This window comes from Marmota monax, unplaced genomic scaffold, assembly GCF_021218885.2.
Source record: "Marmota monax isolate L192 unplaced genomic scaffold, Marmota_monax_Labrador192_F-V1.1 WCK01_AAM20220418_F8-fsc00028, whole genome shotgun sequence".
Lineage (NCBI taxonomy): Eukaryota > Metazoa > Chordata > Mammalia > Rodentia > Sciuridae > Marmota > Marmota monax.
In genome coordinates this window covers 1,598,150-1,621,932 of record NW_026694779.1, presented here as the reverse complement: position 1 = coordinate 1,621,932, position 23,783 = coordinate 1,598,150, and the positions used below count along the sequence as shown (strand labels likewise).

The window sequence follows — 23,783 nt, the reverse complement described above, 5'->3', positions numbered from 1 at the left end:
CCTCAGGACTCCAGTGAAGAAGGAGATATTGTTCCCGTCCAAAAGTTGTTTAGATTCTAAGTTGAAATCATGACTGAATTCACGGGCCATCAAATGGTGTCTTGTATCTTCTTTTAGCTTCCTCCTAAGCTTGTGACAGCACATTGTTTACGGTTGAGGAGACATTTCAGTTACCCTGGGTGCAGGCCCTTGGGTCTCTCAGACTAGATGGCCTTGTTCCTGCAGTCACTTCCCACTTTTCTGAATCTTTATCTACGTGAATCTGCTTCACAGCCCCCCTTCCACCTGTCATCTAGTCCATTTTGTGTTACTAAAATGAAATAGCTGAGGCAGGCTACTTTATAAAGAAGAAAGGTTTATTTTAACTCACAATTCTAGAGGTTCAAGGACAAGGGGCTGCATCTGATGGTGGCCTTGTTGCTAGCAGAGTCTTGAGGCAACATTAAGCATCACATAGCAAGAGATGGGGAGCACGTGTATTTCTGTGTCGCTTATTTTTCTTTTTTCATAGTCACTGGGATTCAGTTCACCCACTTTGCTTTCAACGGTACCCTGTCTTCCCCATCATCAAATGATCATCACATCCACATCCAAACAGCTTCCACTTAAAATCAAAAACATCCCCCAACTCCATATTCCCTTCCAGCTACTGCCCCACTTCTCTGTTCCCAGCCCAATCTTGAGTTGTTTTAGCCACCATCTCTCCTCCTCCATCAACCCACTCCAGTCGACATTCTTTCCCCACCATCCCACTGCAACTGCCATGGGCAAAGTCATCTCCATGTTCCCTCCACATGTAGTGGTCACTTCTATTCCTGCCCTGCAGACTCTGCAGCAGCATTTGACATAGTTGGCTACTTCCTTGAAATACATCCTTTGCTAGGCCTCTGGGACCTAGCAAAGTTAACTCACTGAACTCCAGATTCACATGTCTAACTCCTTTGACACCTTTATTTGAATTCCTAGAAGGCATCCTAAATATAACATGCCCAGAGCAGGATTCTTGTTTATTTTTCCCCCCTCCTTAACCGTGTCCTTATCCCTTGCTTAATTTTCTAGAAGTAATTAGTGTAGGCCCTTGCCTAGCTCTTTGCCCTTGTACCACCCTGCCTCTTGCTCATGATGCCCTAGCCACAGTGTAAGGGCCTTTGTGTTGGTTGTGTCCTCTCTCAGACATGCTCTCCCCTACACTCCTTTTTTAATCTTTGTATTTTTTGCATGGCTGGTTCTTCTACGGCAGTGTAACTGGTATTTCCTCAACCATCAGACCCAAAGTTGCCACCTACTCACTGACTCGCTGGGTGCCACCTCTCCCTTCTATAATACTTAGCATAGCACTTTCTATCAGCTAAGCTTACTAAGGCTGTGACATCTCCAGGCACTATAATCTCATGGGCCCACCGTCATATACATGGTCAATCATTGACCCAGATACTGTTACACAGCATATGACTATATCAAAACTGGGTTTTTAAAAATCATTTTTAATTGTTGATAGACATTTATTTCATTTATTTATATGTGGTGCTGAGAATTGAAACCAGTGCCTCACACATGCCAGGCAAGTGCGCTACCACTGAGCCACGACCCCAGCCCTCAAAACTGTTTTAAGAAGGATGGTTGAGAGTGATTTGCCCAAGTTCAGTCAGTTTTCCGAAGAAAATTTAAACAATAATAACAAAATGAAGTCTGTCTGTCTTTTATTATTTTTGTTGCTGTTACCATGTGATATCAATTCTACACAAATGACAAAGATAAAATGTTCCTCCTGTCCAGGCAAACCACTCCCACCACCTCTCTCCCCTGCTAGGCCATTGCAAGGCATACTTGTTGAATGAGTTCCCACTGGGAATGAACATCACAAACTCCCTATCAGCATATTGGAGTTGACATCAGGCTCCTATGGAGACCTTAGACTGTGTAGTACGAAGATCTAACGCTGTTTGGGTCCCAGCCTGGCCACTGCGTGGCCAACTGAGACCCTGATGTTGTTACTGACTTGTGGGTCACTCTTCAGAGTCCGGCCCCTCTTGCTGGTCTATTTTCTGTGACTCTAGAAGATCAGGCTGAAAGAGATTCTGGCTCAAGTCATTCACAGTCCTAGGATCTGCCTCTTGCTCCGAATTCTAGACCAAAACCAGTTCAGACCAGTGACCAGCTGCTTATGAAGCTTCCTCTCTTGATCTTTCCCCTTCCTTGCCTCCAGCTCTCCCAGGAGAGAGATTTCATTTCTTTGATTACAGAAGAGCACCTCCAGCAGGCTGGCAGACAGGGAGGGCGACGGTGGCAAGTAGAGTGCCCACCTACCTTGGTCCCAGCCTGCTCCCTAGCCTGGGGTGGATTAATTATGGAAAACAGGAGCTAGATTACGCTGTGCACGGTTCTGAGGACTAAGGGCAGGGATGTAAGGAGCCTTGGCCATGTCATCAAAAGCAGGAGTGCCAAGGCCTGATGGAACTGACCGCAGCTCGGCCTCAGCCTGTCTGGACTGCGAGCCATGGGGCTTGGGGCAGCTGGGGCCTCTGACCCTCTGTACTTGGCCTCTTTTGAGTGCTTTAAGGACACTGTTATCAGTGTGGCAGTGACACCTGGTGGCCAGTAGAGGCCAAAGCCCTCAGGCTGTGTAGGTGTAGACCTTCCTCCCAGGACCCAAAAGTCTCCCATCCTCCCAACACATTCATGGACCGTTTGTTGGGGTCCATCATTCAGGATCTGAGTTGAGCCTTGCATCCTGGGGCTCTGGAGAGGTGTGAGTTGCTCCACAGACTCCCCAGAAGAAAGGGAGAGAACTTTGGGTAGAGAGAGCTTTCAGCTCCTGCCAGGAGAGATGGCAGTATCTGGTCCTCTCCTGAGCGTAGCTAATCTTTTCTCATCTCATTACACTGGCCCCATTCTTTTTCTTTTCCTGCAAAATCTTCTGGAGTCGAAGGCTGAATTGCTAATGCAGGAATTTCAGCTACCGATGGGCGAGGTGGGGACTGGTCTCTCTTCAGTGTCCCTCAGCTGTACCCCAGAGCCAGCTGCCTTTCTGTTCAGCTTGTGGGTTAGACCCATGGCGGTGATTCCATGGCGTGGCCTTTGGAAGCATTAATGCCCATCGGGTGCCAGGTGAACATGAGCCGCCTCATCCTCCCTGAGCAGGCAGGCCACACCTGGGGTGTTGTTTCTGGTCTGAGGGTCACCATAAAACAAGGACAAACTCTAACTTTCACTGGAATATACTTGGAGGAGAGAAAGTTAGGCAGTGGAGGGATGTGGCAGATTTGTTCTGTGGGTAAGAGTTAAAGGAACTGCAATCGAATAGCAGTTGTTTCTAGGAGCCCATGATTCAGTGTCTTCCGCTCTCAGTGCCATTGTGGATTAGAAATGGTTCCAAAGGCAAATCTGCTGGAAGACACATCCTGACTCAGCATAGGGAATACACCCACTGACACTGAGAGAGGAAACGGCTGCCCTGGGCAGTGGCATGTGGCTCATGGGGCAGCTGACGTTCAGGCAGAGGCAGGATGAGCTGCTTCTCAGGGGCATGGTGGAAGGGCGGGCTGGGGCTGGAGGTATTGGTGACTTAAGACCTCCTTCCAGTCTCAGTTGCCGTGGTCCAGATGGTGTGCAGTCACTGGACATGGGAAAGGCATCATAAGAGTTCAGAGTTGAAGGAGTGGGGCCGGGTCACCTCTGGCCTCTGGTGGGACATTCTGCCAGTCCTTGTTTATTGGCTCTGTGGTCTGAAGAGAGACTCAGAACATTTCTAGCCAGATCTTTGCAGCCCCCGCGGCTCCAAAAGCCATGCTCTCCTAAGCGCAGGGAGATCAGGACTGGGAAGGGATCTCTCATCCTGAGATGTACAGCCTGGAGGCTGTGCACGTAGGGGACACAACTGTCCCTCAGATCCCAAACATGGGCTTCAGCTTCTCTTGAGCTTGGAAGAGGTAAATTTAGGACAAACGAAAGGCCTTCCTGCTTCCCACAGCAGGGCTGACTTTAGAGAATTTGTTCCCCAGTGAGGATAAGCTGAGAATGTGAGGAGATTTGGGGCAGGTTCACATAAAGCCACTAGTGACCAGATCCCTTAACAGACATTAAGAGAAACTGACTATTTTGGGACTGGCTTAACTTTCAGGGACATCTTTAATCACTTGAAGCTGACATTCTGACCTCGGGTGACCTGACCCTCAGTGCCCCTGTAGGACTCATGGACTGCCCCCCTGGGACATTTCTGGTGTCCTTAGGTTATGGGAGGGGCCAGTCCAGGAGGCGAGCTCTGCCCTGCGGTCAGCAATTCCCCTCAGGAAGCGAGGTAGGAGCAGCTCATCCCTGGTTACCTTTCTGACTTTTAGAGGAAGGAAGGTGGGCGCTGGTAACTTCCAGGAGAGTCCAGAAAGGTCCCAAGGTGCTGAAAACGTGCTGTCCCCTTTGCTCTGAGTAAAACCTCGAGCCTCCTGACCACATTCCTTCCTGCTGCTTCATTCTCCCTGGGGTCCTAGACCGGGGGAGCGGGGCCTGGGGGAGCTGATCAGAATAGTTCTGTGGCGTGTCCAGCAAGGAGCTTGGCCTGGCCCTTTTCCTGGGGCCAGACCCTGGGACCCTTTCCCAATTTCCTGTCTCAGATATGCTGACCAAGCACAGGCCTTCCTCCTTGATGGGGGCAGCTGGTCCCAAGCCAACAGCTCTCAAGGGTTGAGTCACTCCACGTCTTTCCTTCCTCAGCTCTTCATCCTGCTGGGACCTCAGAAGGAGCTCTCCCCTCTTCCAGCTGCTGAAAGCCACAGATGGGATGGCAAATTCAAGGTGCCTTTGATAAAACCCCACAAACCCTCATCCATGGGCTTGGTTTTTCTCCCAGACCAGTGATTTCCTTTACAGTCACCTCAAGAGCTAATATTTGCTCTTTCTGAACTGACTTTTCTGTATCTGCAGGGACCTTGCCCAGCCCAGAAACTCTCGCACATGAAACTGCTGCGCCCCAGCTGACAGGAAGCTGCGCAACAATACCTTCTCCACTGGTGCATGCAATTCTAACATTACGGCTTCGTTCCTTCGGGATGAAATTTGTTACTATTTAAATGATACTCGTGATGCTCACTTTCATTCTTGCTTTGCCTAGCACTCGTTTACAAAGCATATTCATTATTTTAGGCTTCCCAACTCTTATATGAGATGGATGGAGCTAGTAACTCTGTGTTTATATATCAGCAAAGAGAATGCAAATGACTTGCCCATAGTCGCATGCCTGCTAAGGAGGAGAGCTAGATCTTCTGGTCCCCAGTTCAGGGGGTTCTGCACATTACCATGCACCATGCTCTTGTGGTGCTGTCCCTGGAGCACAGGGTAAGGTAAGAATGGGCACTGCGGCCCTGTGTGAAGCAAACTCTTGCTTTCCTCCTGATCAACCCGGGGAGTCTCTGAGCTTCCCCAGCTCTGTTCTGCCCCTGGCTTCTCTGATCACTAAAAGCCCCATGGATTCTACACAGCAGGATACGGGCCTCCACGGAGGGGAGCAGCCAGATCTCCTTGCCAATCCCTCACAGCCTGCGCCCACGGGATCTCTCTGCTAAGGCCTAATAGCCCTGGGGTCTTGCTGGGCTCCAGACTGTGCAGCTAAGAAGGGCTTATCTCCTATCTCAGACATCTGAAGAACTGAAAAATGCATGAAAGAATTAATGGGAGCCTAGAGCCAGAAGAGCCTGTCGAAGTCATCTGCCTGTGACTGCTTCAGCCCTTCACAGTGTCTCTGACCAGAGTTTGTCCAGATCCTGCTCAAACACCCCTCATCCCAGAAAGCTCACTACTCCCCAGGCAGCCCTTGACGCCATTCAGATTTGTACTAGACTTAACTTGAGTCTTCTGCTGTAAGCCCTAGGTGCTACCATGGGTCCCTCATTTAATCCCTACCATCAGCCATTCAGGAAACAGATTCAGAGATTATGTCATTTGCCCAAAGTCAAATGAAGAAAGGTGTCATTTCCAGACTTCTCACCCTCTTATCTGTTCCACAGATCCATTTTATTCTGCCAGCATGTCCCTTAAAAGAGGTGCCCAGAAGTGGTGGCAGAACTTTCTTATGAGGACCGATCAGTCAACCCAGTGACAGACCTGTTATTCCCCCTTTGGGAGACACTGATCCACCTCCAGCCATATCAGATCTTTGACAGCAGCATCTCAGACTCACACCCTCTGAGCTCCCAGTCATTCTAGAAGCCCAGGGTTGTTTGGGGTTTTTTCTTATGTGACTATAAGGCCATTTCCCCGGTTCCTTTCTGTGTTTAGCTGGTCACAAGCACTGGACTTCACATTCTTACCTGTTTGAGTCAACCAGCTTCCTGAGAGAAACTCTGCTGCTCAGTATGACCACGGGTTCCTGCTGTGGGCTGGCTACAAGCCAGACTTTGGCAGTGACGCCAGAGTGGCCAGACTTCTGTGGAATTTGGCATCCCAGGAGACTCTTGGTGACTGGAGACAGATCCCATGGTAGCCAAACCCCACAGGGAATAGGCCCTCAGCCCCTAGCCGACAGTAGGCTTGTGGGCGGAGCCAGAGTGTCTCAGCCTGGCAAGTGACAGTCCTTAGGGACTCTCCTCTCAGTCTCCCATAGCCCCTGAAAAGTCTTCAGTCCACAACCTCGTTGGAGCCGGGAACAGGAGAGGCTCCCTAGGCGCCATCTCGGGTGGCCAAGGCACATTCCCAGGCTCCAGCCCAAAGGACTGCCTTGGGAGTTCTTCCCCAAAGCTTTGGGAAGGACACTTCTGGGCTCAGTTGATCCTTGAGAGTCTCACATGTGTATTTCTGTGGTTGAGGAGAGCTGGGGCCAGCCTTCGTGGTGTAACCCACTCTGGGAGCTCATCCTGTGAGTGGCTGGAGTTCTCCCAGTAAAATTCATCTATGGAATTTTAGAAGTTTCTTTCTGGATCCATAGTTTCTCAGGGTTAGAAGGACCCTTCATGTTTATTAGATTAAATAAATAAATTTCATATTAAATAGATGTATCTTCTTTTCTACAATATCTTTGTCAGGTCATTCTCCAGCTGTGCAAGAACACATCTACCTCCTAAGATAGCCTGTTCCGTTTTTTACAATAGTGAAAGTCTGCCTCTCTGGAGCTGTGGTTCACTGGCCCTGCTTCTACTTTCCTGCTGTGTGGTTTTCTGTAACCCTCTCTGAAATTTTCTTGGAGGGTAATGGTATAAACTCATCTTAACCAGAGTCTGAGGCGATTCATTGGTAGCCATCAGTAGTACCTGAAATGATGCCCTGGGGGAGGAGGCTGGCGAGAACTTGTCTAGCTGGTGGAGACAAGCTGTATGACTTTTGCTATTCAATAATTGAGTGTCCATCTCAGGCAGGCAGAAGCTGTCACGTGGATGGCATGGCAAGGTCAGGACTAGGAGGAGCAGGCACATTTAGGACATAAACAAGAGTAAAGTCTAGCTGGGCACAGTGGCACACACCTGTAATCACAGTGGCTTAGGAGGCTGAGGCAGGAGGATTACAAGTTCAAAGCCAGCCTCAGCAACTTAGCAAGGCCCTAAGCAACTCAGCAAGATCCTGTCTCTAAACAAAATATTAAAAAGGGCTGGGGATGTGACTCAGTGCTTAAGTGCCCCTGGGCTCAATCCCCAGTACCAAAAGAAGAAGAAGAAGCAGAGAGAAGTTTCGAAAGTTTGATTCCAACCATGCCGAAGCAATTAGGGATGCAGATAAAAGAGTTATCTATCTCATGGAACCATTGCAAGGTATACGGGAGATAGTGCATAAAAATAGCCCCATGTTCCCAGGCATGCAGTAAGCACCCAGGAAGTGTGAGCTCTAAGAAGCTTAGTGGCACAGCTAGGGAAGGGGTTTAGGAGGATGAGAGGTAGCCATGGAGATGAAGGATTGGAGAGAGAAGAGTTAGAAGAATTAAGAGACTTTCTAGTCTCAGAAAGAACTGATATAGGTGGGACCATCGTGGTAAACAAAAGATGGTGAATCTTAGATGCCAGGAGGGGATAACTGCGGAGCCTTGATGGCTGGCTGGACAGAGTCATCTCCACGTGGCAAGCTGGATACGGGTATTTCAGGATCAGGGCTCAGGCACAGTCTCACAGACCCCACGAGACTGCTTGGAAGAAAGGAAAAGCCGTGCAATGTTCTTGCTGTGACTTTCAAGTAGCTGGGAGGACGGGCACTCTCTGCTGTCATGACCAAGGACATTTGAGATGTCTCTGCCTGTTAGGATCCCAAATCCTCTTGTTAGAACAGTTCGAGATAATGTTGTTGTCAACAAAGCTGTAACACTGGGAAGGGTAACACTTCTACTTGGTCATAAGTCTGAAAACAGGCCCTAATAAGCGAGAGGTGACATAGATGGCCAGAATCAAGGCCCAAGAGAAAGAGGGAACGTGGAGAAATGGCATTAATGTGGGAGTAGAGCTGGGAGCCTGTCACAAGTGGAGAGGAGCACTGAAAAGAGGAAGTGGGAGAATGCCGAAGATATACTTAGCTCGCTTCACAGCCCTGCCTCGGAAGCCCCCTGTTTGACGTCACTGTCAGCCCACTTGGCAGGCCTTAGGCTTTGAGAGTGCTTCCCCTGTGCTCAAGTCAAGCTCCAAGTGCTCACTGCCCTTCATACAGATGTTAGTCTTTGATCCTGTCAGGGCATAATCAGAATCGCAGCTGGAAAGAGAGGAAGCATGGGAACAGAGCCATGTTGTTGGGCAAAGTGTCATTTCTCCTGTGTGAGAGGGGAAGACAGCTTGGCCTTGAGCACTTTACAAGCATTAATGTCTTATTGCTTCCTTTTAGGGAAGGAGGGTTCTGGGAAAAAAATGGCTGCCTCCTCCTCTCTGTGGTCCATCCCTGCCCAAAGAGTAGATAGGACCCTGATTTGGCCCCAGAACTGATCCCACCCCAGAGTCCACTCCAGCAGTGAGCCACATCTGGGTTAGTCACCTGGCCCAGCCACCACTCCCCCTGTCCCTGAAGCCACCAACCCTGTCTGGAGCTGGGTGCTGGAACTCCCTGCATCTGGACACCAGGCAGGTGCCAGAGAAGAACACAGGTGGTCGTGCCAGACCCAGAGCTTCTAGAAAGGAGCAAGCCTAAAGAAAAGCAAATGAAAAAGAGGTCGAGGAGCCTCAGGCTCGGGTGTCAAGGTGGTCCCACTCCCCACACTGCCCCCACCTCACCCCAGGCCCAGAGGCTCGGGGTCCTTCCCAGGTGTTCCTGGAACAGCACAAACTCATGACCCATCCCACCGGGTGCTGTTGCAGCCTTGCCAAGGAGCCACAGGGGTTTCTCTTTGGAATTTGCTTGGCGTGTTTTGTTTTTATCTCTTTTGCATTTTTGTCTTCCAGAGTGGAACCCTTAAGGATCCGGATTCGAGCAAGACCCCACCTCAGCGGCCTCCCCCGCAAGGTTGTTTACAGTATATTCTCGACTGTAATGGCATTGCAGTAGGGCCAAAACAAGTCCAAGCCTCTTAAAGTGATCGGTAGTTAATTTTTCAAAAGCAGAAAATCTTAAGCCAAAAAAACAAATAAAACAAAACATAAAAAAAAAGAAAAAGAAAGAAATGAAAGTGGGGGAGGGGAGAACAGCCCTCCGCTTGGTCGGTGCCTGTTGCTGCGTTCTGTTCTCAGTGCTGACTGGACTGTGTTTTTCCTATGCAGTGTCAGCTCCTCTGTCTGGTTGTTGACCTGTTCCTGTTCGTGCTTGTAATGCTCACTCAACGTTTCTCTGTATAACTTTGTGATTCCAGGGCTGTTTGTCAACAGTGTACAAAAGAATCGTGCCTCTCCCAAGTCCAGTGGGACTCTACCTTATGGGCGGGTTTGCTAGTGTTTTTTAAAGTATTAGATGATGCCGGGTGAGCTAGGAGCATGGAGGATGGACAGGGGAGAAACAGGCCACTGGAATAAAACCCAGCTCCCCCGTCTCCTCCCGCAGGCTCAGACTAACACCCCTCCCACTGACCTCCATGAGTGTGCTTGGGATCCTCAGTGAACTGTGCTTTCGCTTCCTTTCTGCATGTCTAGGGTAAATAGAACTTTTAAGAGATTTTCAAGATCTGATTTCCATAGCTTCATCCGTTGAATTTGAAAGCATCCACCTTTTTCCTCCATTTGCTAAAATTTGGTGCCGTTTTGAGTTTATGTGAATAGGCTGGCTTGTGCCTGTAGAGCTCTTGTGTTTTTAGTGATGAAATACAAAGAACAAGCTACTTCCAGGAATGTGTTCTGTATTTTACATCCCAGTGTACGCTTCGTTTTGCTGATGAACTCATGAGAGTAAACAAAAACAAAACAAAACAAAAAAACGGGGCCGCCGATGTGCAATATCCAAGTGAACTCGTGTTTTCCGTGTGTTGATCTCAGACCCCCAAAGTCGTTCCTTCCTTGTTGCTGTTTCTGAACCAGCCATACGTGCATTTTTTTCTGGTGCCAGGGCTGCTTTGTGTTTCCCAAAGCTTGACCTACGTTCAGAGATGATTCTTCAGCAATGTTGGAGAGAGAATGCAGGGAACTACTAAAAGTCCAGGAAGGGTTTGCCCACTCCTGAGGCGTGGTGATGTGACACCAAACCTAGACACCCTGCGTCACCCCAGTGGGTAGGTTACACTGCCTACGGAACTCGGAAGTTGATGCCAGCTTTAGTTTTTAGCTGCTGCTATAGCCCGCCACGGGCCTGGGAATGCAGAGCTTTCTGGAAGGAGCTGTCTCCCATGTAGCTTGTGTGTGTGTTGGACAGAGGCTTCGCAGCTGGAAGAGCCCTCCCAGTTGGAAGCATCTGGGCAGATGATGCGGCAGTTCATTAAACCAGGACTCGGAATCAGTGCCTCGTCTTGCCATCTCCGGGCAGGGCTGGGAATGGGTACCAAGTGGCCTTCTCTAGCACCGTGGCCCTGGGGAGTTCATGCCAGCAGTTTGCCTTTTACAAGAAATGCTTCTGGCTCTACTTTTACATTCCCTCGCACCTCTGTACCGACCTGGCCCCATTCTAGACGACCAGGTCTGAGGAGTCAGCAGGGTTGGCAGCATAGATCCTGAGGGACATGTCAAGGGGCACATGCCCTGGTTCTCCTTTGGCAAAATCCGAGGCCATAGAGAAATGCACAGAGTGTGAATGTTCTTGCCTGTGATCCCTCCCTTGGATGATGGTGGTAGTCAGTCTGTTGTAAATATATACATACACGCACATGTGCACTCGCAGGTGGGTTGCTTAAGAATCAGGTCCTTAAATACCTCCCAATCTGATGAAATGGTAGACAGTGACATTTCCCAGAATGGAGGAACGCATTTATTTTTGTTTTTCGAATATTTTTGTCCAAGCAGTGAGCTGATGGTGGTGTTGCTTCTCTGCATGTTATCAGTGTGTACATCCAGGTGCTTTTCATGTGACATTCAGTGAGCCACAAATACAAAGTTGCCATTTGACTTCAGTCAGGCTACAAAGGTGGGGTCAGCCGCGGCCTCTGAGGCAGGGAGAAGCCGATCAGGACTCCCACTGCCAAATGCAAGCAGAGCGTATCACCTGACTGTCATGTGCCCTCAGGCAGCATGCTAAGGGACAACTCTGTGGCCTGAGGGACATCTGTGTCACAGTGTAGGATTGCCGTTCAGGTGTTTTGTACACATTTCTGATGTTGTCCCCCACTCCCCTCTTTTTTTTTGTACTGATCCAGCTGGGAGACCCTCAGCCAATGCTGGAGTGTGATTGAAGTACCTCTCTCTTTTGTGACTCTCTTGTACAGCTTAATGTGCAATAAAGGAAAAGTTATATCTGTCTTCAGTGTTAAGTTGTAAAGTTTCTGGCTATTCACCTCTCTGTACAGTGGGAAAGCACGCAGGGTTCTGGAACAAGAGGCTGAGCTCTCAACCTGAATGACTTCACAAGAAAATCCTAATACAGATGATGTGAAGCTTGGGGAGACACAAGAGCTGATTGACGTGGGATAATCTTCTAATCTGTCATCATCCATAGTTACTTGACTTGAACTGTGAACTTCTTAAACATGCAGAATTTCATGTATTTATGTATGTACCTATTTATGTGTGACTAACCCTGATATTCATTGGTTAAGATGATAAAGGGGAACTCGTGGCCTATCCTAGGGGAGCCGACTTACAGTCATGAGGGCACAGTGGCATAGACATATGGTCCTGCCTCCCCAGAACCCGAGGGTTCTGGTGTTTCTAGAAAACTAAGTACGAATACGACTCTCAGCTCCTGTTGAGTTTCTGTAAGCTCACTGTTTCCAGCCAGCCCATGGGATTGAGGCCAAAAGCTGGATCTTCCAGGCCAGTCGAGCATCATTTCCACTAGTTTACATGTGCTTGTGGGGTCATCTTTTGACTTTTGAGTGTAGGGACCCTCCCAACTCTTCAGCCAAATCTGGGCAAACTGGTTCTACCCTTATCGCCCATCAACCCCCAGAGGAAGAAGGGCTTTTTTTCTTTCAAGGCTACTGGATGGTTGTGTGTTTCATGCTGGGAGAAAGGTATACTGGTTCTTTATAGAGGGGCTTCTTGCCAGATGGTGCCTACAAGAATCCCCAGGGGACAATGGGGTTCAACTTTCTTCACACACTTGAAAGCCCCCGAGGATGACACTGAGAGGCAAGAGTGTCTGAGAAGAATGGACTGATCCTAGTCATGGGAGTTAGGGGTACAGTTTTGAAGCCCAAGTGGGGCAGGTGTGGCAGTCAGACCCACACAGGCTTGGAGCCGGACCAAGGGCAGCCCAGGGATGCCAGATGCCAGTCTGTGATGATCAGTGATGACCTTAAAGCCCAATTCTTTTTGAAGAAATTTCTCATCCATTATCTTCAAAACACTATCGTCTGCTGGGCGCCGTGGTGCACGCCCATAATCCCAGTGGCACGGGAGGCTGAGACAGGAGGATCGAAAATTCAAAGCCAGCCTCGGCCTCAGAGAGGCGCTAAGTAACTCAGTGAGACTCTGTCTCTAAATAAAATATGAAATAAGGCTGGGGATGTGTCTCAGTGGTTGAGTGCCCCTGAGGTCAATCCCTGGTATCCCCCATCCCTCCCCCCCCCAAAAAAAAAACACTATCATCTTAAAAGATTTAGGACTTATTGTTTAATGGTTTCATGGTTGGGAAAACCAAGACCCAGAGAAGCTTGGCGATTTGCTCAGGGAGTCGCTGATAACTCTTTCTTGGGTTTTCTGAATTCCAGTCTGGTGCTCCTCCCCTCGGCCCTCTCCTGCATCTGACGTATAGAATTTGGGAGTTCTGAGGAGTGGGATGGGGTCTGTCTGGTCTCAGGCCTTCTGTAAGAGAGCTTACCTCTGTCTGGGGCCCGGTCACCCCGGCTTTCTTCCCTGTCCTCCTGATTTCTGCCGTGACTCAGTTGCCATGTCTCTGAGGAGGAGTATGCAGTGATGACATACAAGGGCAGGGACTCCCTTTGGAGCCCTTGAGAGCCTGGGGTGGCTTCTCAGAGTAGAACTTATATCCCTTTGATACTTAACCACACCCTTTGAGACATAGATTCTACGGAGGAAACCCTTTGAAATGGTTAAATTATCAAGTTTTTCTTGTACTGAACCTAGGGGGCCCTGGGCAACCCCAAGGAACGCAGCCCCCAGGCAGAGTGCTGCCACCACGCCGGCTCCCCCCTGGACCATCACTGCCACCTTCCTCTTCCTCCTCCTCTTCCTCCTCCTCGGCTCCTCAGCGGCTGGGCGGCCCCACCGCCACCCACGGAGATGCACCCTCCAGCAGCAACTCCCTGGCAGAGGCCCAGCCACCCCCGGCCGCTCCTCCGCAGAAGCCCCAGCCTCACCCACAGCTCAAGTAAGAGACAAGCAGCAGCTCCTCCCTCCCCTTCTTCCTGCCCCTCCTCCTGGGCTCCAGAGCTGCTAGAAAGTTCCTTCAAGCTTGGCTCCTCCTACACATATTTTTTTTTTGCTGGTGTTGGTGTTTGTATTCTAGTGTTGGTTTTTGTTGTTGTTGTTGTTGTTGTTTAGGGTGAGGGGAATGTTGGGGGTTGACTAGGGAGGGGTGGGAAGTGGGATATGACAGTCTAAGGTCTAGCTAGAAGCTCACAGCCACCCCGCTTTCTTGTTGGGGAGTGGTACTGCTCCTGCACAATTATGAAGTTTTTCTTGTACTGAACCTAGGGGGCCCTGGGCAACCCCAAGGAACACAGCCCCGAGGCAGAGTGTTGCCTAGGGTTTTTTTTGTTTTGTTTTGTTTTTTAACCCATCTCTCACTCTCTTTTCTATTCCTTTTCTGTGTGCATCTCTCACCTTCTAAAAATATACATATCTTTCTTCTTTTTGGTTTTACACTCTTTCCTGCCTCTGACTCACAGTCTGGGGTGTGCAATCAGCAGGGCAGTCCAGAAGAAAGAAGAGAAAGTAATTAACCCCAAGTCCACTTGACCTTCAGCTCTGTCCAAAGTAGATATGGGCAGTGGAGGAGTTCCCAGATAGAGGTCCCCAGGAGGCCCTCTTGGGTTCCCTTATTCTCAGCTCTCAACCTGGAAGACCCCTCCACAGTGTACTGCGACACAAGAAAGCACTGGGGACCCCTTGGAAATAGCAGAGCAGTCCTTGGAAAAGGCATTCAGTTCCTCCTGCTCCCCCAGAACAAGACACACCTCTGGCTGCTGTCGCCCTAAGAGGATAGGAGGGGCCCACCCAGGCTTCTCAGATCCAATAAATCTATCTTTAGGGAGGGAGAAAAGGAGGTTTCAGATTTTCAGGGTTCCAGTGGGCCACTTGGAGATCACCTAGTCATCACAGAGATGAGAAAACCTTGCTTAGAGAGAGATTAGATGGATTTTCTTTTTCTCACATTTATTTTGTTCATTTCCTTTTATGTGGTGCTGAGGATCGAACCCAGGACCTCCTCACACACGCTAGACGAGCGCTCTACCGCTGAGCCACAATCCCAACCCTGGATTTCCTTTTTCAAAGCCACTCCTCTAGTTAGTGCAGAGCCAACGTTGGGGCTCCGGGGTCCAGATGCTCAGTTTCTCTGGGCCTTCCCATCCCAGGTGAGGGGAAGGGCACCACCCGCTCCTCTCCCCAGCACCAGCCAGTGGCACCTCCCACATTTTGCCTGCCTCTGTACCTTCTTGCTGGTGTTGAGTTTCCAATCTCTCCAGCCTTTCCAAGAGCCAGCCCTGCCCCCGCCTGAGGGCAGACCTTTAGGCCATCACCGCCTCTGGGCTGAAGCTGTCAAATAGAGCCAGTGTCTGATGACAAGCTGGAGGCCTGTACCTGGTGCCCTCTGCCTGTTGGGCCTACAGGAATTCCCTCCCTTGCAGAGGCCAGCGTGCTGGGGCTTGTCCCCAGCCCTAATGAAAGGCAGGCCATCTGTTCACAAAAGGAGAGCCTGCTACAAGTCCTACAGAAGCAGTTTTCCTGCATTTAGGAGAGGACACCAGGAGGAGAGTTCTGGAGCTGGAAATCATCAGGAAAGGGATTTGGTGCGAGTCAAGGAGGAGACAAGCCAGGACACTAGAAAAGCCAGAACTGATGTCCCCTTCAAGACTGTGGGCTTGACCTCCTCAGGGCCTCCTGCCTTCACGGTTTTTTTCCTTTGAATCACTCACTGGTCTCCAAAGGGAAAAACAGTTCCCTAAAATGTGATGGTTCTGTTTTTTTCATTAGCAGACTGCCTAATCATCATGTCCTGATGTGCATCTCTTGCTCCTCCATCCCCTGAGCCCCACAGACCTCATATCTGGGCTGAGAGACTTGCAGGGGTGACCATGCCCGCTTTAAGAACAGGAAAATGGAGCCCTTAGAGGTTTTGGCCAAGACAAAAGGTTCCTTTAGAGTCTGACAATAGAGAGGAAAGAACCAAGAGGGCCTAGGTATCATTGGCTCAGACATGTTCATGTCATAAGTGAAAACCCAAGTGTCACATGATTTGCCCAAGGTCAGGCACAAGTGAGTGTCAGAACCAAGACATGGAACCAGAATCTTCCGATGCCGAATCCACCACTTGGCAGCTGCTGGAAAGGCAAAGGCGAGAGCCCACAGGCCCGTGCTCTCTGTCTTTTAGCAGAGGAGCAGGGTGTGATGTTCCTGGATTAGCGATTTCCAAGTTGGGGGCCTCTGAAATTTATCCCTCAGTCCCTTTAGCATTCAACAGAAGCAACAGGGTTAGGGACACAGGGGGACAGCGTCTGCCCAGCCTGCAGGAGGCCCGCACTGCAAGAAAGGAAAATTTTTTAAAAATAAAAGATTTTGAGTCACCCCATCTTCTTCCTCCCCGTCTCTCTTTCCCCCCTTCTCTCTCGTTCTTTTCTTCTGCTGCCCCTGTCCTTTCCTATCTCAGCAGCACCTAAGGTGAGGAGGTAGCATGAGCGGTAGCACATGCCACCTGTGGCCCTGGTAGCCCTGATAGCATGCCCTGGTAGCACAGCCACCCGTGGCCTCCCTGGGGTGGGAGTGGGGGCTCCAGTTGTGTGTCCTTCCCTGCCTCGCTGGAACCCCACCCTCTCACCTTCTCTCTGGTTTTTATCTTCAAGCAAGTCGCAGTCCCTGACAAATGCCTTCAGCTTCTCTGAGTCCTCCTTCTTCCGGTCTTCAACCAGTGAGGACGAAGCCCAAGCGGAGACCATCCGGAGCTTGAGGAAGTCCTTTGCCAGCCTCTTTTCAGATTAGCTCTGCAGACACATGGGGGCACCCGACCCAGCCAGGAAAGGCACCCAGACATTCACCAACAACTGTCAGCCATGCTTGGTGGCCGTTTCCCCTGACTTTGACGTGTGTGGCCCCCTTCCTCTGCTCCGTCGTGCTCAGTGATGTTGTGCAGCCCAGAAAGGACCATGTGACAGACTCAGGGCAGGTGTCTACCCAGAGAGGAAAGAGCTGCTCCCCTGTAGTCATGAGAGCTTCCTTCTGTAGTTGTCACTGTGCGTTTAGTGGCCTTATTGTGACAGCGCCATTGTGTCTTCTTTCCGTGAAGCCAGATTCACTCTGAGGACTCCTGACAGCTTCCCCAGCTCCTAGGCAGTTCGAAGCATGCCCCTTCGTAGCCAGTGCCACCTGTGTGGGAAGTGTGAGCTTACCTAGATGTCCCATTGGCTCTGTGTTTTAAGAACCTTCCCGATTCCTTGTCACACCTGTTCAAAGCACACTCGCCCAACCCCCCACGATCCTTAAGCTGCTGTGGTGGCAAAGCACCTTAAGTCTGTGACATTCCGGAAAACTAGGTCTGCAGTGTCCTCTCTGGAGACTGTTTCTTTCGTAGGAGTGCAGTGACCTTGAACTCCTAAGCTACACCGTAGAGGAGAATGCATGCCACTATTAACAGCAGTCTGCCCAGTTTTGTGTTCCTCACCTAATAAATGTCAGACCTTTGGTGTAATAAAAGCAGCAACGTTCACCAGCATTTGATTCAGCCATGAGGTCTTCCCTGGGCCGCCCTTCAGGCTGAGAGAGCATATGAGAGGCACGCGCGTGTGTGTTTGTGAGTGTAGGCAATGAAAGCCTACGAGGGTGAGGCTGCTTGTGAGTGTGTGTGGACGTGACTGTAGGTACACACGAGTGGCTGCAAGGATGTGTCCATCCTTAACACGCCACTTACATTGGGCCTCCAACACACCCCAGCAAATCAGCCTCCTTCAGGACAGGAGGCCTTCCTATGGCCACTCAGCCTTTCAATAAACCATTTCCATAAGCATAGCACCCCTGCTCCTGTATGAGGTAGGTGAGACCCACTTTTCTGGTCTATTGAGCTCCTCAGCTAACGCCCACCTGGTGGTGCCAGCATCAATGGACCGAGCTGCTCTGGTGGACAGAGTCCCACACAGGCATCCTGGAGAGAGGCCCACAGTGGAGGTGGGTTCCAAGGGATTGTGCTGTGGCTTTTTCCTGACTCCTTGATGCTCAAGTGTGTTCCCAAAGGCCACAAATGCTCTGAAGATCAATGCACGTTGGCACTGATAAAAACAAATCTATTCACATCATACCTAATTTCCTGCACACGATACCCATCCAAGTCAACAAGATAACACTCCTCCAAATGCTGCCATCACGCCAACCCTCCTCCCAAGCTGTAGATACTAACAAGTCAGAGGTGAATTTCCTTTCTAAGTCACATTCATCCCATGTTTTCCAGGATTAAGGATTGAGATGTGCAAAACAGGAAGTGGAGCCCCCCCTTGAGTGGCACTTGAGCTGAGGTAGCCCTCACACCCGTAACTAGGGCACAAACCAATCAAAAGGTGGGGGCATGGTGAGGCTCAAGGTAATTGATCTGCAGGGTTTCTTCTAGTTCCAGCAACAGGGACAGGAGCGTGTCCTTCTGCCCTCTTCTGTAGCTGGCTGGGCCTAAGAATGAATTGAACACAGGATGAGATAAAAACAAGTGCTTTTTTTCTTTTTTTCTTTTTTTTTTTTTTTGGAGTTCTGGGGGTGGAACCAGGGCCTCACTCATGCTAATCCCGCACTCTATCTACCTCTGAGTTACATCCCTACCCCAGCATACGCATTTTATTTAACATTCTTACACACACACAGGAGTCTTCTTAAGAAAAGTGAAGGCCCGAACATAAGCCAGATTAAACAAAGAATGATAAATTATGATGAGATAAGACAAAGGAGTCTGAGCAAATGCCAATAAATTGTGAGAAAGTCACTAGAAAATTAACGGAAGAGAAGTTACAGATCTTAGGAAGGTTTTGTTTGTACAGATCAATCCCCTGTCTCTGGTGCTAGGGATGTTCTCTTCCATCTTGTACTGGTTGGGGGTGAGACACCTTCCATGTGAGAACTTTTAGATTATGTGTCAGGCACAAAGAGGGTCAGAGAATCCTCCCTGTATCTGTCATTGCTTCACTGTTGAGTTCAAAATGAACAGTATGTTCCCAACGTGGCATATTTTGAGGTGGCCTGCAGTGAACCAACCCCTTTGCAACCAAGAATCCTCCGCTTATCATTGCTTCTGTCCCCCTGATTGCAAATATCTTCAATAGAATGCATTCATTTACTCAAAAGCATTTATTGAACACTTACTATGAGCATAAAGATTGTGATGGATTCGAAGAAATCTCTACTAACACTTCCACGGGACCAGTTAACTTCCAGGTACTATTCTAACATATAACAACTTAATTATTTCTTATGACCAGGCTCTAGGATAAGTACTATTATTTTATATATGAGGGAATGAAGGTACATCAAAGTTCAATAACATGCTTGAGGTCACCTGGCTGGTCAGGTGATAAAGCTGGACTTTAAACCCAAGCAATAGAGGAGCAAAACTCATGGCCTTCATAACTACGCCATATTATTTGTTTAATCTAGCAGAGGCCATAAAATGTAATTTTATTAAATTTTGTATAATGTGATCACAAAATGAGACGCATACACCAAAGATCTTCACACCCACACCTGTTCCACCCACTTCCTTCACCTCCCCTCTATCCACGGGTCCAGGGAAAGGAGGTGGGGGAGAAGATTAAAGAACTTGTTACCAACGTTGACCCCTTGTCCTCCAACCATGAGTAACATACATTATATATCTTATGCGGGTCAAATATAATTCTGGTTCTTGAAAAATTACTCATTCTTCCACATGTGATGTCAGACCAAAAAAACCACAAGTAGCTTATTTAGAAAATGAGTCATCCTGGAGGAACAGCTGGGGGGACGAAAAGAGCAGACATTTACCATAGGTCATGCAGCACCCTAGTCCAAAGGACACATGGATTGTACCCAACCCTTAGTATTGGGCGGGACCCATGGGTGGGGGAGTTCCATTCAGACACAGGCCTCTTGGTACTTAATAAAAATGGCCCCAGAGATGGAGATATGGTTCCTCACAACAGTCACTAAATGCTTGATGAATACTAGGATAGAAATAAGGACCTAAAGGATGGGATCCCGAAAAAGCTGGTCACAGTTCTGTAGATGTTTTAAGATTTGGGCCTTATAGACAGTTGTGTTGACCGGTACAAATCACCTCTGCAGTTTTGGGGTATATTCTACCTCCATCTTCACCCCAGATTAATAAATGTAGAAAGCCTCATCTATATCCTCATGGAACTCAGTCATCTCCTTGGATCAAAATAAATTAATTCTGTCCATTATGTATTTACTCACAACTGTTTTTATAAACTTTTGAAGGTTTTTTTGGCGGGGTGGTACTGGGGATTGAACCCAGGGTTGTTTTACCACTGAGGTGCATTCCCAAGCCCCCTTCCCATTTTTTTGAGTAAGGGTCTCACTGTGTTGCTGAAGGTCTCACTAAGTTGCTGAGGCTGGCCTTGAATTTGTAATCCTCCTGCCTCAGCCTCCCAAGTCGCTGGGATTAGAGGCATGCACCACTCACCGGACTCTTCACAACTCCTCATTGTGTACTTCCTAAGCTCTTTAAGTTTCATGGGAGGAATGTTAAAAAAAAATGAGTTAAACAAAGCTAACAAAGTTTATTGCCCAGCAAAGGGAGATAGAAGAAGAAAATGTAATCACCATAAGACAAATGCAATCAAAATATTAGCTTGGAAAAAAGTGAAACTTGACAGTTAATGGTGAGGATATGAGAAACGGAACTTACACATGGCCGGGGGAGCACGTGTTGGTACCACCACGTCAGGGAACAATTTGGCAACGTCTCATGCACAAACCCGGTGATTGAGCAATTCTATCTCTGGACAGTTACACTGGAGACTCTCTTCACATATACAAGAGGAGGCAAGTCAAAGAATATTGATCAAAACACTGAAAAAAAAAATGGAAGCAACCAATCATCTCAATTGGACATCACTTTCCTATGTTCAAATATGAAAATATACCAGTGAAACTCCATATCATGTACAACCTCAAGAATGGAATCCTAATTAGAATAAGTTATAATCCATGTATGTATAATATGTCAAAACACACTCTAGTGTCATGTATATCTAAAAAGAAGAAATAAATTTAAAAAAAAACAACAACTATCTTATAGGGAATTAAAATATATATGGTAGTTCACTCATAAATAGAAATACTATTAGTCTCAGCTACTTGGGAGGCTGAGGCAGGAGGGTTGCTTGAGCCCAGGAATTCAAGACCAGCCTAGGCAACGTACCAACACCCCATCTTAAAAAATAAATAAATAAATAAATAGGAATATTATATAGGTGTTAAAATATGTGAGGAATTCAGATGAGCTCAGAAAAGATGTAGAAGGAGAATAAGACGGCTAAGCAAGTGTAAAATGGACACTAAGCAGCACGTGTCACCATGGAGCATGCTTCTAGCTTAGGGGAAAAGGTGAGCATGCTCAGGTCACAGGATGGGAAGGCACAGCAGCTGAGGGAATGGGGCAAAGAATATGGTTACTGAACTTTGTGGCTGGAAGTAGCATCTAATTCTGTCCCCTTATTTTACAGATGAGAAAAACGGAGGAGTTTGCCAAGGTCACAAAGGGGGTTAGTACTAGAAGCAAATGTGTCTTCATCCTAGATGTCTGAGGGGTCATTCAGGACATGATCCTTCCTAAGAGTAAAGAAATGGGTTTCATTTCCGGGGCCCTCCAGGGAGGGAGAGGTTATGGGAACGTCTCCCTGAAGCCAACAGGAAATGGGAAGAGACAGTGCCCACAGTGGAAAGAACCTGGGTTTGGGAATCAAATCTGCATTTAAATCTTGGCTGTGCTAATTACGAGCTCTTTGGCTCTGCCCAATAAGTTACTTAGCTTTTCTGAAGGCCAATTTGCTCATCTATAAAATGATAAGGATACTACTTTGCAGAGCAGTTTAAGAATTAAATGAGCTATTTGGGTGTGGTGGCTCCCACCTGGAATCTCAGCGATTGGGAGGCTGAGGCAGGAGGATCACAAGTTCAAGGCCAGCCTGCGCAATTTAGCAACACCCTGTCTCAAAAAAAAAAAAAACTTAAAAGGGGTGGCGGGGAGCTGAGGATGTAGCTCAGTGCTAGAGCACCCCTAGATTCAGTCCCCAGCACCATAAAGTTTTCTAAAAATTTTGTAAATAATTATATGAGCTAATAACATGCTAACAATGGTTGGCAGGTTGGCACGAGACAATCACAAGAATTCTCTGTCTCAGAAAACACACAAACTCCCCTTCCTTGGGACTCTTCCCAGAACAGCCAAACAAATGCCAATCATGCCTTTCTCCAACTCCATAACCAGGTGGGCCTCCAGGGCAATTTCAGCACATCTGGTCCTTTCCCTGGGGCCATGGCCTTTAAGTTGAATTGGTTAAATTGAGTTGAGGGTAGACACCTGGAGAGGCAGATGCTGCTGCCAGGCATATCCCACTAGCACCCCCCCCCCAAAAAAAAATGACAGCTATAGAAATGACAATACAAACCCCATGTGTCTACCATGGACTCACTGTTAAACACTCAACACCACACCACACTCCTGCAGTGGGGTGGCTTCCTTCAAAGCAATTCCTCTGAGAGGCTAAACATGTATTCCAATAAGGTTGCTGCTTATAGACATGAAATGACTGCCCTTAGATCTGTGGTACATTCATTGGATTTCTGTAACTCTTGGAAAAATCAGGTGTTTTTTTTTACCTGAGAAGCCAGAGATTGCTACACAAACCATTCTGTGTTTTCTGCATATTGTGTGTTTCAGCTGGGTCTCAACACACACACACACACACACACACACACACACACACACACAGATTAAGAATCATTTCTTTAGGGGGTGAATCTTGATTTAAAAACACCTAAAAGCCTTTGGGCCTCAGATCTCATGATTAAACTGGATACCATGTAAGATCCAAAAACGCAACGACCCTCAGTTAATGAGATAATGTCACATGGCTTGTAAACTGGTTCTGAAGCAAATGAATTCCAGAAAAGTCATCTCAGATGTGTTTTGAGTAGTTTCCCTTTGAAATAAACGTCTAGTCCCATCTAGGTTATTGATTTCAAAAGAGAAAAAAAAATGCATTCCAAATCTTATTTAAAACTAAACAGTCGTAATTCCGTCTAATTGACCAGATTACTGACTACATGCAGAATAATATTTTCCCCCTGAAAAAATCATCATCTGCATCCCTTACATTTGTCTATATTTAGCTGTTTACCCAGCACCCTTCAGTCAAGAGGTAGTTGTTTCTCACAATAACCCCATGAGGCTGTCCCTCATCATAGTTGACTTCTATATCTGAGCTTTGGGCTCACACTTGACAAGTCTCCTTGGATTTGAAACCCATCACTGGTAAACATATGGAAAAGTAATGCAACTAGTCGATCCCTCTGGTTTACCCTCCACCCTATCCATTCAAGAAGTTGCTTTCTATCTCACTTAGATATTGATATAGTTACACACAGGTACACACACAGAGATTGTCCACCAATGTGTATTTTCAGGACTCTTTTTTTCTATGATATTTCAGGACCTATTCCCCAGCCTGCCACCTTTATCAAGCAGATAACCTAAGGGAGAGGGGTGGAGAGTCACCAGAGACCTGTTCCAGGGGCCTCACCCCACGTGTAAATGAATGCTCCCCGGGGAACCCCGCCTCTCTGGTCATTTTCGGCCACTTCATATCCACATACATCTCTTCTGATAAGAATTCCCACCAATCAGCTAACTCCTCCAGGCAGTTCACAGCAGAAAGCTACAGCTACCCCCCACCCCCTGGAGATCAGGTTAAGTTCCATGAGCACCTGACAAACCCTAGTTTTTCCAGATCTACTTCCTAGGGGAGGGAGATAGGGTGACTGATGGGACATTGGATGACAAGTTGGGACTTCTGGGATCCTCTCCTTGGTAAGATATATTGCAAGGCAAGGTCCAGAGAGGAGCAGCAAATCCTGATCTGCAAATACTCTGAAGACCTCAACCCA

The 23,783-nt window shown here is 48.1% G+C and overlaps 1 protein-coding gene across 1 annotated transcript in view; it reads left to right on the top strand.

Moving 5' to 3' along the window:
- Positions 1-17,350, top strand: part of Syn2 (synapsin II) — a 147,924-nt gene extending 130,574 nt beyond the window's left edge. Inside the window, exons 11-13 of the mRNA XM_046425682.2 lie at positions 9,333-9,393; positions 13,551-13,794; positions 16,487-17,350. Of these exons, the coding sequence (XP_046281638.1) occupies positions 9,333-9,393; positions 13,551-13,794; positions 16,487-16,622 (441 nt within the window). The 3' untranslated portion in view covers positions 16,623-17,350. The remainder of the gene's footprint in view (positions 1-9,332; positions 9,394-13,550; positions 13,795-16,486) is intronic.
- Positions 17,351-23,783: the final 6,433 nt, after the last annotated feature.